This window comes from Coregonus clupeaformis, chromosome 16 (genome assembly GCF_020615455.1).
Source record: "Coregonus clupeaformis isolate EN_2021a chromosome 16, ASM2061545v1, whole genome shotgun sequence".
NCBI lineage: Eukaryota > Metazoa > Chordata > Actinopteri > Salmoniformes > Salmonidae > Coregonus > Coregonus clupeaformis.
In genome coordinates, this window is record NC_059207.1 from 56256840 (window position 1) to 56271748 (window position 14909).

Below are 14909 nucleotides of genomic sequence, written 5' to 3' on the forward strand. Positions count from 1 at the left end.
AAACCACATATGTTTGCATTATGGCTGATGCTAGAACACAGGCATCAGAAGTCCCTTGCTCAGTCTGACTGACTCAAATCAGATGCTATTCTCTGTTGTATCTTCTATTGAATTCGGTCTCCTTTATAATATGTACTTGGTTGTTTTTAAATAAATATTGTATGTTACGACATCTGGTAGCTTCAATTGCACTATATCCAGTGTGTTGCCCCAAGACTAAAAGGTGAGAGAGAACATGTTCTACCACAGCATCTCTGGTGTTGTCCATAGTGCTGAAAGGACCACATTATAACTCGGCCTACCGCTAGGTGGCGCATGGTACTTAAAAAAAACAGTGCGTCTTTACTGATCAAAATCCCTTGGGTTTCAGTAGGCCTGCACACAGCACAGGGAATTGGTTCTCTCTCGGTCCAATCAGTCTCAGCAGCATGCGTCGATGGTGCTCAATATTCAATCACTTTTTAACTGCAGTCTTTATTACATCAAATAGCTGTTGGGCGCATCCACCCAAACGTTTCGCATGATCCCCAGAAGCTTTTTTTGTGCACTTGTGTGTAGGTTACTGTAGTGTACACACAATGACGGTGCGCAAATTAATCTGACAGTAATCTTACTGTCTCAATTAAAGAATAAGACCTCGATGGTTCACTTGGCGAATGCTAAACGGTGATGAAGATTTGGGATATTTATATCAGAATATAATTGTGTACTACTTTTTACTGTAATAACAAAAACTTATATTTGTACAGGTAGGCTATATAATTATGTTCAGTCAAAAGGTCATTCTCAATGCAGTCCTGATTGGCGAGTCGTCCAGATCCATTCCGTCTAGAATGCTTGACAGTCAGAACTGCGTTGCCCCTTCCCCACCATAGTTTATTATGCCTGGTCCCATAAAGCCATTCACCTGCACAGTTTCTTTTTTGTGTGTGTGTTTTCGTATGCATGTGTATGCTTGAACATGTCTGATCCAAATAGATTCGCAGCACGTCAAACCACCCGAATCTTATAATACATTCATTAGCGTGCAGTCCCCGATCCAGACCCATAAAACATTCATCTTTGGACTCTCTCTCGGTCGAGCGCCCCTCTCTTACCGCCCCGCCCTCTCTTTTTTCACCACTCTCTCTTTTTTCACCACTCCATGCAAACGCATACTGTATCGTGCATGGCAGTGCGGCCAAAATACAACCATACACAGGGGCTTCTTCTCATGTAGGCCTACCTCGTTCGGATTACAACCGGGTAGAAATCAGACAGGATGTGTACCACAGTATCCATGGATTTCTTTTTTCGTTTTTCTGTCTCTTTTTGATTTTCCCAATTCTGTAACTTTGAGCTCTCTGTGTGTTTTTTGTTGCTTGTTTGTGCATCCTTTTGGAAGGCTGCTCTGCGCTGGCGTACGTTGTGTGTTGGTTGAAAGGTCCCAGTTTGGATATTACACTCTAGTTTTTGTCTTCGCTCACACTGGTCCAAATGGCTGAGCGCGGTTCCAGCCTTCTGTCGGCTTAAGCAGGAAAACCTCCGGCTAAAGTTTTAATGTAACGGTGGCTGAGGGGCTCCGTGACTACACAGTGAACTGGATTTGCAATTATCTATCGATTGCAACCGAGAGCGGATATACAGTCTCCGCAAACAGAGTTCCCTCTGCTGGATTTATTCAACTACTGGATTTATTCATAAATCATGAAGACCAGTGTTTTTGAGGGTAAGTACACAGACAACCAACCCCCCAGAAAGTTGATTATAGGCTACATTGACAAGGATGGTGCAGGTGCATGATTGTAAATTAGGCTATGGACTAATAACATTTAAACAAAATGTAAGTCGAGCAACGTCATTGCGCTCCGCATGCTGCTGCTACCTTGAGAAGGTAACGTGGATGGGACCATTTGGACTAATATCAAATGTTTCTTATTGAATTTCAACCTAGCATACAAAACATAATGAAATTTCACCCAGTGTTTTGTGAAAACAAAGTTATCATTCTGTTTAGGCTGCCTCTTACCTTCATAAAAAATATGTACAAAATATAATAATAGTCTCTGTTCACTATTGGATCAATAATGTTGAAAATGAAATTTGAGTGGGACAATTGATTTGTATATCTCCTGTAATGGATAGTGGTCCTCTGTAGCTCAGCTGGTAGAGCACGGCGCTTGTAACGCCAAGGTAGTGGGTTAGAACCCCGGGACCACCCATACACAAAAAAAAAAAATGTATGCACGCATGACTGTAAGTCGCTTTGGATAAAAGCGTCTGCTAAATGGCATATTATATTATTATTATAGTCATTCATTCAATGCTGTAACAAACAACCTCACACCGAGTGACTTTGATGGTACAATAATGATGATCTATCTGACATTCTACCACTAGCCTATTTGACCAAGGGACAGTTGCATCAGTATATTTAGACAAAGCTTGGAATAACAATGTGCCAATCGGATTTCGCAACTTAGTTCACACCTTCTATTTTGGCCCGTCGCTGCCATGGCCATTAGGAGCTGCTCTTTGATGAAGTCTGCAGATGGTCTGCTTGGCTGCTCAGACCGATCGGATGATATCGCTCTCTAACTGCTTCTTTACCCATGATTGATTGTGTATTGGTGGCCCGCCCTTATAAAAAAACAACATCAACAATTTCAGATGTAAAACATAAATAATAATAAATCACGTAAAATGTTCACACAAGTCAGACATTTGGTTTTTGGACACATGTTAAAGTATCACATGTGATTTTTTTTTCATACGTTTATTTTTCAAATGGTTATTTCACCACTTCCAGCTACATCTGGTCACCCATCCATGGACAGACCAGGCTTAGCTTCAGAGGCAAACCAGCAGTGATATGCAGGGTGCTATGTTGCTGGAATGAATGTGCCCAATTTGCAACTGGAAAAAAGGCAGTGAAAGCGAAGGCCAGAGTAACATAACAAAAGATAGGGAAAATTGCAGAAAAAGGGTAGCCATTTTATTTAATTGCATTATCATTTAAAAAAATGTGAAACCATTTAAAATTCATTTGTGCCTACATTTTAAAATTATTTCCTTGCAATATTTTGTTTTGCTATCAATACTTTTGGGTTTATGTTTTGCTTTCAATATCATTATTTTTGTTTTGCAATACTAAGAATGTTGTTCTCAACTTAATACGTTTTGCTTGATATTAATGGCACAAAAGTAACTCGCTCACTAGAGGATTGCACCATATAATAACACTAATACTCTGTTAAAGGTGTTTGAAGTGGCAATCCTAATTGAAACATTAACAAAGTGTTCTCCCTGCCATAGTTTCGGTAAAAAGCTGATGGAAGGAGTTGGAGAAATGCAACCACTCTACGCTATGGATGCAAGGACTGATCATCCATGATATAAAAATGATCGTTTTAACCATGTTTCTAGGCTAAACAGTGTTTATTTACATTTACTTTGTTTACACACATTGGAGTAAATGTGGAGTTTTCTTACATGTGAAACTGCAAGTTTGACTTTCACTTTCAAATGTGGAATTGGAAGTTCACATGTAAAAATCTAATTTGCAGTGTCATATGTGAAAAACATTCACATGTGAAAATCTCACTTTCACATGTGAAAACAAACACGTGAAAGTTTTTATAATAATAATAATAATAATAATAATAATAATAATAATAATAAGCCATTTAGCAGACACTTTTATCCAAAGTGACTTAGTCATGTGCGCATACATTTTTACATATGGGTGGTCCCGGGGAATGAACCCACTACCCTGGCGTTACAAGCGCCATGCTCTACCAATTGAGCTACAGAGGACCTTGACATATATGAAACATATGAAACTGCAAATTAGATTTGTACATGTGATTGTTTTTCACATGTGAACTTGCAATTCCACATGTGAAAGTGAGATTTCCACATGTGGAGTTGTCTTACATGTGAACCTGCAAATTTGATTTTTTCACATGCGATTGATTTTCACGTGAACTTGCAATTCATGTCAAAGAGAGATTTTCAAATGGATTTTTATTAAACATGTGAAACGATTAATGTTTTTCACATGTGAAATTGCAATTCACATGTGAGGTGAAAAGGTGGTCTTAACATGTGACCTCAAAATGTAATGCATGTGAAAATATGGTTAACATGTGAAAACAGCGATTTCACGCAATTTTCACATGAAACTGCAAATTTGACGTGTTATTTTTGTGTAATGACGGGCTAAGGCTGTAACCCGAGTGACAAAAGAGGGCACTGGGGTTTGCAGGGAGGGTGATTCTAATGATTATGGGTCGGGAGTGATCCAGATTTGTGTTGGTGATCTTGTAGCAGGGTAAAGGGTATAATTTGGTATGTGATGACTGGATTGTGTGTGTGTGTGTCAAATCACATTTTATTTGTCACATGCTTCATAAAGAACAGGTGTAGAGTAACAGTGAAATGGTTACTTACGGGCCCTTCCCAACAATGCAGAGAGAAACATAGAAAAACAAAAACACAAGGAATACATACACAATGAGTAACAATAACTTGGATATATACACGGAGTACCAGTACCAAGTCGATGTACAGTAGCAGCAGTGTATGTGATGAGTCAAAATAGTTAGTGGAAAAAGGGTCAATGCAGATAGTCTGGGTAGCTATTTGGTTAACTCTTCAGCAGTCTTATGGCTTGGGGGTAGAAGCTGTTCAGGTTTCCTGGTGGTTCCAGACTTGGTGCATCGGTGCCGCTTGCCGTGTGGTAGCAGAAAGAACAGTCTATGACTTGGGTGGCTGGAGTCTTTGACAATTGTTAGGGCCTTCCTCTGACACCGCCTGGTACAGAGGTCCTGGATGGCAGGAAGCTTGGCCCCAGTGATGTACTGGGCCGTACACACTACCCTCTGTACCGCCTTGCAATTTTATGCTAAGCAGTTGCCATACCAAGCAGTGATGTAGCCAGTCAAGATGCTCAATGGTGCAGCTGTATAACTTTTTGAGAATCTGAGGGCACATGCCAAATAGTTTTTTTGCCTCCTTAGGGGTAAGAGGTGTTGTTGTGTCTTCTTCACGACTGTGTTGGTGTGTGTGGACCATGGTAATTCCTTAGTGATGTGGACATGAAGAACTTGAAGCTCTCGACCCGCTCCACTACAGGCCTGTCGATGTGGATGCGGGACTCTGCTCACACAATATGTCATGTACACTCCTATGGCCTGATGTTGTTCATTACTGGGCTAACATTTTACATTTACATTTTAGTCATTTAGCAGACGCTCTTATCCAGAGCGACTTACAGTTAGTGAGTGCATACATTATTTATTTTTTCATACCCACAACCCTGGCGTTGCAAACGCCATGCTCTACCAACTGAGCTACATCCCTGCCGGCCATTCCCTTCCCTACCCTGGACGACGCTGGGCCAATTGCGCGACGCCCCGTGGGTCTCCCGGTCGCGGCCGGCTACGACAGAGCCTGGCTAAAAACACAGGATTATAGTAAGAAAGCATCAGATTACAGTAGCCTATAGTGTGTTTGTGTTTCACAACTCCAAATCAAACGGCCAACATCTATTTGTGTATTCCCTTTGATTTGTCCACAGCTGATGTAAATTAATTTGTATCCCATTTCATTGGCATGCAATATGGAATGGCTCCCCAGTGCTCTGTAAGCAAATGTTCATCATTCACTTTCTGTTGTGATTTAGTATTATGCTTAATGACACACACCACCAAATGTGCTGATATCTCAGTGGGTTGTACATTTGTAATTTGTACACCTCAAATGCCTTTACTGTGAATTGATACATCAAATAGGCTGCTGTGTCGTGTTTAAACTGTCACAGCTAAAGCAGGTTTAATGTATGCTATTTCTCATTCAGCCAGCATATGATCAAATACCAGCCACCTCCCCTGGAGTAGCTGTTGCTCTGGGGCTTCTTTCTTTTATTTCCTGTCAATTGCCAGTCAAAACCAATGTAGGACAAACTAATGAATAAAGCCATTATATGGAGCTGAATGCTTTAATTTCATGAGCTTTTAAACCCAAATAATGAGGGCTTTTTCCATGAGTTGACTCTGCTATTGTTTTGGCAAAAATGTGCAAAGAAAATCTGCCTTTTTCAGCAGCCTTTTGCTCTATTTTTGTAAATAGGCTGCATGAAGTGACAAGATATGAGGTAGCAGCATGTTTGGAATATTAGAGCTGAAAGAATGATGGAAGAGAAACATGAATATCAAAGCTTGAATAGCATATACGCTGCATTAGGTATGATCAATCATCACATGGGTATAAATTCACACTGAGACATGGCAGCTTCTGTATTCTAAGAGGGAATTTGAAATAGATTTCTGTATGGCCATGTTTGAGAGGTACTGGGAGAGAGGTAGGAGAAAGAGGCAAGAGACGAGAGAGAGGTTATAGAGATAGAGAGCCTCGAGGGAAAGGCAGTTAGAGTGTGTGTGTGAGAGATAATTATTATTTCCAAGCTCAACTTCTATTTGAGTGAATTCTCCTCAATTGTTTCCTATTAGAAGACAATACATACTGCCAATGTATTAGTCATGCATCTAAAAGCTTTAGAGTGTGCATATTATGAAAGATGAGGTTGAGAGGAGAAGGTAGTAAGAGGGAAGGAGTGAAAGTGGGAGGAGGAGGAAGAGAGACAAGATGAAGAAGTAGAGCGAGAGAGAGCGGGCTGAATGAGAGTACAGGAGTATTTTAGAGAGAGAGAGAGAGAGAGAGAGAGAGAGAGAGAGAGAGAGAGAAGAGCAGCTTCCACACCATGCAATGCAGTTCCATGTGCAGGGACGTTTCTAAGCGAGATTTGGTTGGGGGGCAAAAACATTTAGTGGCCCCCCTCTTGGCGGCAGAGAGAAAAATGTGCAGCTTTAAAATTACTGTCCTACACATTTTGCCATGGGGTGTAAATATGCACGTTTTCTGCAATTCTACACATTTTGCCATGGGAAGGAGAGAAAATATTACAGTTTTTTATAGACATGGATCTTAATTTGACCAGTATTGTCGCAGCAAAATAATACTGCAGCAACAGGATTTGAACATTTAGTCCATAATGTTGCTTAATCGGTGGTTAGGCTATTAGCTGGCCAAAATGATCCTACATGAAAAATGCAATAGTGTTAATATAACCTTGTGTTAGTGCAAGTTTTCAGTGAATTTATGTAAATCACAAAGCTCATCTGCATTTCCTGTGGTGCAGGAAAATTCTCAGCAACAAAAGTGTGATCAAATTAAGATCCTACGTAATTTCCTGCAGTTCTACACATTTTGCCATGGGGTTGAGAGAAACATTTGCAGTTTAAAAGCTAATTTCCTGCAATTCTACACATTTTGCCATGTTCATATGATATCTGTGTGAGAAATCAATGTGGGCCCCCTGGAGGTCAGGGCCCCTGGGCATGTGCCTTGCATGCCCGGTCAGTAATTCGGCCATGATTACTACAACGTTTAGATAGTTGGCAATCTAGAAAATGTTAGCTGACATGGGCTAATTGACTGACATGGGCTAATGCACTACTAAATGTAGAAATTGTACGATCTTAACTAACAGTAAATTGAGACCCCGACTGACTTCCCCACCGCATACTAGGTTTGGTTTGCTCCTAGCAGAACTCGGCTATGCGAAGCGAACGTCTGTGCCTCGCATACTCTCTTAAAAGACCTTTGCTTGAAAACAAAAAAAGCAGCAATATTACAATATAACAATATTAATATGACTTTTGAGACACTGTAGCAACAACATAGCCACAGAGTCTGAACGAATCTAAGATAAATCAAGAAATCTGTAATAAATGTTTTTGCAGAGGAGGTCTTAGTCACGCAATTTTACATCTAAATAAGATGTTTGGTGCAGTATTTCTCAAGTGAAAAACGAGTCGTCTCTTGTTGAATGACAACAAACACTTCATTGAAGAATCCCGTCCATAATTCCCACTCCTACTAGGAGTAGTACTGTTGACCAATCACTGACAAAGGGGCGTAGATAAATGGTGTTGCATGCGTGTGCTCCTACCCAGGGTGCTCTAATTGAGGTTCTCCAGATAAGGCCGCATGCTAAACTGGATTGGCTGTGACTGGCATTGGGCCAATAAAACAGTGGCAGAACTCTTCCCATGAGGTTTAAGATAAACCTCCCAGGGGTCAATTGCAGTCAGCACAACATATGTTTTGGCGTTAAGCTGATACGCAACCCAAGACCCAATTAAAGATAGAGGAAGGAAACACTTTAGACCTGTAGAGGGATTCCAACTGTACGCAATTAAAAGAACATAAGCAAACCTGCCGGGGAAAGATTGGTTGAGTCAACATTGTGTTACTACTTCCCACGTTATTTCTTCAGAGTTTTTCTAACGGAATTGCAATGCATCAATGTGCCTTTTGATTTAATTTGTTAAAACGCATCAACAAACATGTTTTTTTATCGTTGGTTTCCAGCAAAACTCCACAACAGCATTTTTCAAGGTTTGGTTGATTTCAAATTGAAGTCATATTTGCCAAAATTTGAGGTTGATATGACGCCTTGGCATAGCGGGAAGTACAGTGAGGGAAAAAAAGTATTTGATCCCCTGCTGATTTTGTACGTTTGCCCACTGACAAATAAATGATCAGTCTATAATTTTAATGGTAGGTTTATTTGAACAGTGAGAGACAGAATAACAACAAAAAAATCCAGAAAAACGCATGTCAAAAATGTTATAAATTGATTTGCATTTTAATGAGGGAAATAGGTATTTGACCCCCTATCAATCAGAAAGATTTCTGGCTCCCAGGTGTCTTGTATACAGGTAATGAGCTGAGATTAGGAGCACACTCTTAAAGGGAGTGCTCCTAATCTCAATTTGTTACCTGTATAAAAGACACCTGTTCACAGAAGCAATCAATCAATCAGATTCCAAACTCTCCACCATGGCCAAGACCAAAGAGCTCTCCAAGGATGTCAGGGACAAGATTGTAGACCTACACAAGGCTGGAGTGGGCAGCTTGGTGAGAAACACAAAATATCTGTCAATCTCCCTCGGCCTGGGGCTCCATGCAAGATCTCACCTCGTGGAGTTGCAATGATCATGAGAACGGTGAGGAATCAGCCCAGAACTACACGGGAGGATCTTGTCAATGATCTCAAGGCAGCTGGGACCATAGTCACCAAGAAAACAATTGGTAACACACTACGCCGTGAAGGACTGAAATCCTGCAGCGCCCGCAAGGTCCCCCTGCTCAAGAAAGCACATATACAGGCCCGTCTGAAGTTTGCCAATGAACATCTGAATGATTCAGAGGAGAACTGGGTGAAAATGGAGCTCTTTGGCATCAACTCAACTCGCCGTGTTTGGAGGAGGAGGAGTGCTGCCTATGACCCCAAGAACACCATCCCCACCGTCAAACATGGAGGTGGAAACATTATGCTTTGGGGGTGTTTTTCTGCTAAGGGGACAGGAAAACTTCACCACATCAAAGGGACGATGGACGGGGCCATGTACCGTCAAATCTTGGGTGAGAACCTCCTTCCCTCAGCCAGGGCTTTGAAAATGGGTTGTGGATGGGTATTCCAGCATGACAATGACCCAAAACATACGGCCAAGGCAACAAAGGAGTGGCTCAAGAAGAAGCACATTAAGGTCCTGGAGTGGCCTAGCCAGTCTCCAGACCTTAATCCCATAGAAATTCTGTGGAGGGAGCTGAAGGTTCGAGTTGCCAAACGTCAGGCTCGAAACCTTTAATGACTTGGAGAAGATCTGCAAAGAGGAGTGGGACAAAATCCCTCCTGAGGTGTGTGCAAACCTGGTGGCCAAATACAAGAAACATCTGACCTCTGTGATTGCCAACAAGGGTTTTGCCACCAAGTACTAAGTCATGTTTTGCAGAGGGGTCAAATACTTATTTCCCTAATTAAAATGCAAATCAATTTATACAATTTTTGACATGCGTTTTTCTGGATTTTGTTGTTGTTATTCTGTCTCTCACTGTTCAAATAAACCTACCATTAAAATTATAGACTGATCATGTCTTTGTCAGTGGGCAAACGTACAAAATCAGCAGGGGATCAAATACTTTTTCCCTCACTGTATGTCATCTACAACAGTTAGAGGAGAATACAACCACCATGTACAATTACAGTATACGTGAAGTCAACCCTGATGAAGGCTAAATGCCAAATGTGTGTTGGTTTCAACAATAAAGAAGCTCTTTTGAAGTGAACTTTCATTGTTATCCAAGAGTGGCTGAGTATTTTCCTTTCTTCAGTTTGCTCTTGTGTTTGTGCACCTTGTCTTGAAAGTAAGGTAACGTCAAGTATTCTTCTTTTATTTTTTCAAGTACAGTATACAACAGGTTTTATAGCTCCTAAATTGACAGTCTGAGTAATTCAATCAACGTCTCTGATGGCTATAATAGACAAAACACACTGACGACGAACAGTTAAAAGCACCGGGTCCTGTTTCTGTTAATTTCCAGATGATTCTACATGTTGAATCGTCACTGTTTGTCGCCACCATCAGGTGATAGCTTGTTCGTCTTAGCGATGTCTAAAAATGAAGGTCAAGTATCTTTAAACCTGACCAAAATTCTAAGGAACAGCAACACATTGGACACCAGAGACATCCTTCACACCAAGTGCCTAAATGACCAGAAAGGTGATACCCTCTCAAAGGAATCAACCACAGGTTCCATAGAGAATACTGCAAGGGGGTGCTGGAGGTGTTAGTTAGTGGATAGTATTGGATTGCATTGGAAGGAACTCTCCACTGATTGTGAATCTTCAGGGTAATAGTTGCATCATAAATGGCACCCTATCCCCTGGTGAAAAGTAGTGCACTAAATAAGGAATAGGGTACCATTTGAGACAAAGCATGTTCAGTGAATCCTGATTAACCCCCAGTTCTTCAGGGGAACCCTTTTTAATTGGCTCGGCAGGCTAGCCCTCATGAAGCGCTGTGTTCTTGTTTACAGAGAGAGAGAGAAAGCAAGAAAGGCCTCAGAACTATCCCCGCAGGTTAGCCCATGTCTTCCAAACCTGTCATTACTGATCAATAGACTAAGTGGATAAATGAAGAAAATTCTACTTGTTTATACAGAAAATAAGTAGAGAAAAAACAATGCCTGCTGAGAAAATGTAATATGTCATTTAGATTATAGGGTTCTAATCCCCTCTGGGTTATCGCCTGACTGTTGGAATTTTACATTTGGAAGGGACAAGGTTCTGGGATGCTACAGCGACAGCCTACGCAAAATGTAGTTCCTCCCTCGACCGACCGACGGGTAGGGCCTATATCCCCTCCAAGAACCGGAATGAAATTTGAGTTACGCAACAGATTTATTTATGTGCTTAAAAAATCCACTCTAATATAAACGGTATCATAATCCTTTAAAGAAGCCTACGCATGGCAGGCAAGATCAAAACCTCACCAATGTGCTCACAGCAACATCATGCAATATTATGACTCAGGTCACATGCAAGGGAAGTATGTGGAGCAATATGCAGATCAGAGGCTCAGTTTACTTCACACGCCAGATATGATACATCATACAGCTAACCATCCGACCAACCCCACAAAAGCCCCCGGGGGTATCCATTATCTCCTTATCTCCGCTATCCATCACATCTGTTGCATCTGATGCTCCTATCATGGTAATACTGTATCAGAAATACATGACATGACCAAAAGAATGTGGACACCTGCTTGTCGAATATCTCATTCCAGAATCATGTGCATTAATATGGAGTTGGTCACCCCTTTGCTGCTATAACAGCCTCCACTATTCTGGGAATGCTTTCCACTAGATGTTGGAACATTGCTGCTGGGACTTGCTTCCATTCAGCCACAAGAGCATTAGTGAGGTCGGGCACTCATGTTGGGCGATTAGGCCTGGCTCGCAGTCGGCGTTCCAATTCATTCCAAAGGTGTTCAATGGGGTTGAGGTCAGGGCTCTGTGCAGGCCAGTCAAGTTCTTCCACACCGATCTTAACAAACCATTTCTGTATGGACCTCGCTTTGTGCACGGGGGCATTGTCATGCTGAAACAGGAAAGGGTCTTCACAGTTGCCACAAAGTTGGAAGCACAGAATTGTAAGGGTTGGTGTGAGGTGTGACCCAGGTGCGGTGCAGGATATACAGTAGGCAGAGATGGTGAAACAAGGATCTTTACTGGTGGTCCCGAAGCCAAAATAGAAAATAACGGACTTATCACGATAAAAGAAAGGCGGAGCAAATAAGTCTCCAAAAACCGTCTGACAGCCAAAATATGAAATAATACCTACGACTGAAACAAAAAGAGAAAACTGAGCAAGGGAACACAGGGGAGTGAGGGCATAAATACACAGGTGAACAGGTAGGCACAGGTGACACCAATAGGATCATGATTAGTCCAGTCTGTGAGTGAGGAGGTGCCTAAGGTTGTTGGAGGATGACACCTAGTTGGTCGCTCCGGAACTGCGACCCCCTCCTGTACCCCACCCCGACGAACGGCCCCAGCCGTTCACCTCGGCGACGGAATGTTGTTATCAGCCCTGGGTCCAGAATGTCCCTCCTGGGCACCCAGGACCTCTCCTCCGGCCCATAACCCTCCCAGTCCATCAGAAATTCTAGACCCCTCCCCACCCGCCGGTAGTCCAGGATCAAGTCCACAGTAAAAGCCGGCTGTCCTCCGACGAGGCACAGCGGGGGAACAGGATGAGGAGGGGGAGCCAGGGGACAGTGGTGACGGGCTTGAGGAGGGACACATGGAATGTGGGATGCACCTGCATGGTGGGGGGAAGTTGCAGGCGGTAGGCCACTGGGTTGACTCGCCGGACCACTCTGAATGGCCCGACGAACCGGGGGGACAGCTTCCTGGACTCCACACGGAGGGGAAGATCCCGCGTGGACCGGTCAACGCCTGCGGTTGGCCTGATATTGAGACCTGACCGAGGCCCGCTTAAGCGCCGGCCGTACCTTCCTCCAGGTGCGGCGACAGCGACTGATGTGATCCTGGACCGACGGGACCGCCGCCTCCTCCTCTTTCTCGGGGAATAGGGGGGGTTGGTACCTGTATTGGCACTGGAAGGGGGACAGGCCGGTGGACGAGCAGAGAAGGGTGTTGTGGGCGTACTCTGTCCACACCAGTCGCTGACTCCACGTAGCTGGGCTGCTGGAGGCATAGCACCTCAGCACCCCTTCCAGATCCTGGATGACGCCCTCCGTTCGCCCGTTCGACTGGGGATGGAAGCCGGAAGACAAGCTGACGGAGGTGCCGAGGCAGGTGGCGAACGCCTTCCAGAACCTGGAGGAGAACTGAGGGCCCCAATCCGACACCACATCTTGGGGAAGGCCGTGGACCCGGAAAACGTGCTGCACCACAAACTTAGCTGTCTCCTGGGCCGATGGGAGTTTGGGAAGGGGAATGAAGTGGGCAGCCTTCATGAACCGGTCCACAATGACCAGGATGACTATGTATCCATCTGAGGGGGTAGGGCGGAAATGAAATCCAGAGAGATGTGGGACCAGGGACGCTTGGGGATAGGCAGGGGTCGGCGCAGCCCTGCCGCGGGCTGACGTGAGCTCTTCTTGCGCACGCACACCGGGCAAGCAGCCACGAAGGCGCGCATATCCCCCTCAGCAAATGGCCACCAGAACTTCCTACGCAGGAACTCCATCGTCCTGGTGCCCCCCAGATGGCTGTTGAGGTCGGACGCGTGCGCCAACTGAAGCAGTCGCGAGCGCGCTGCCTTGGGTACGTGCATCCTCCCCGATGGACCTCCGCCCGGATCGGGCTCCCGCTGTAGCGCAGCTCTGACCAGCCTATTGATTCCCCACGAAACTGGTGCAGCAATCAGGGCGTTGGGAACAATGGGGTCGTCCCTCTCCACCAGGTCCACGGGGTCGAACTGCCGGGAGAGCACTTCAGGCCGGGAGACCCCGGACGGTATGAGATGGTGAACCGGAACCTAGTGAAGAACAATGCCCACCTGGCCTGGTGCGAGTTGAGCCTCTTGGCCCTCTTCCACTCGTCCCCCTCCCGAATCCTCACCAGGTTGTAGGCATTGCGTAAGTCCAGCTTGGTGAATACCCGGCCTCTCTGCAACAACTCGAATGCTATCATCATCAGGGGGAGTGGATAGCGGTTCTTAACCATGATGTCGTTGAGCACCCGGTAATCAAAGCGTGGCCGCTGCCCACCGTACTTTTTCCCCACGAAGAAGAAGCCCACGCCCGCGGGTGAGGTAGAGGGACGGATGTGAGTACCTCGTCGATATACTCCCTCATGGCCAGCGTCTCCGGCTGGGACAAGGAAAACAATCGCCCTCGTGTGGGCATGGCGCCCGGCAGGAGATCAATAGTGCAGACGTAAGGCCTGTGAGGAGGTAGGCCATTGGCACACCTCTTACTAAACACCTCCCCCAGATCCCAATACTCCCGGGGAATGCCTGCCAGGTCTGGGCCGGTGACGGAGTCTGTAGCCGTCGTCCTCCCGGTGGCAACCGCCGCTAGGACGGTAGGCGGTTTGGAGTGCGTAACTTGGGGAAGAAGTGAGGACTGGTAGGTGGTCTGGGACGGTGGTTTGGGCCGATGAGTGGCCGGTGGAGACAGGAACAGGACAGGGGCGGAGCCTCCATCCAGGATGAGCCGCCCAGTGGACCAGTCTATCCAGGGTTTGTGGGCAACCAGCCAGGGGTGCCTGAGGACGAGGGGACACTCCGGAGAGTCCACAATGAAAAACTGGATATCCTCCCATAGCCCCCCCCTCTCCCACTCTGCGGTAGCCCAGGAAAGAGCCCGACCCATCAACAGAGTGATGATGTAGGCCACCTGGCCCTGCTCCGTCGGGAAGAAAGAGGGTTGTAGGCTGAATACCAGGGAACACTGGGTGAAGAATTCCCTGCAGCCCTCTGGACGTCCGTCATACCTCTCCGGAGGTGGTAGGTGGGGTTCCCGCAATGTTGCAGGCGAGACTGG

General features: G+C 44.9%; 1 protein-coding gene across 1 annotated transcript in view; it reads left to right on the forward strand.

Moving 5' to 3' along the window:
• The first annotated feature begins 1103 nt into the window (after positions 1–1103).
• LOC121585227 (reticulon-4 receptor-like) overlaps positions 1104–14909 on the forward strand; it is a 94438-nt gene continuing 80632 nt past the window's right edge. Inside the window, exon 1 of the mRNA XM_041901670.2 lies at positions 1104–1708. Coding sequence (XP_041757604.1) covers positions 1687–1708 — 22 coding nt within the window. The 5' untranslated portion in view covers positions 1104–1686. The remainder of the gene's footprint in view (positions 1709–14909) is intronic.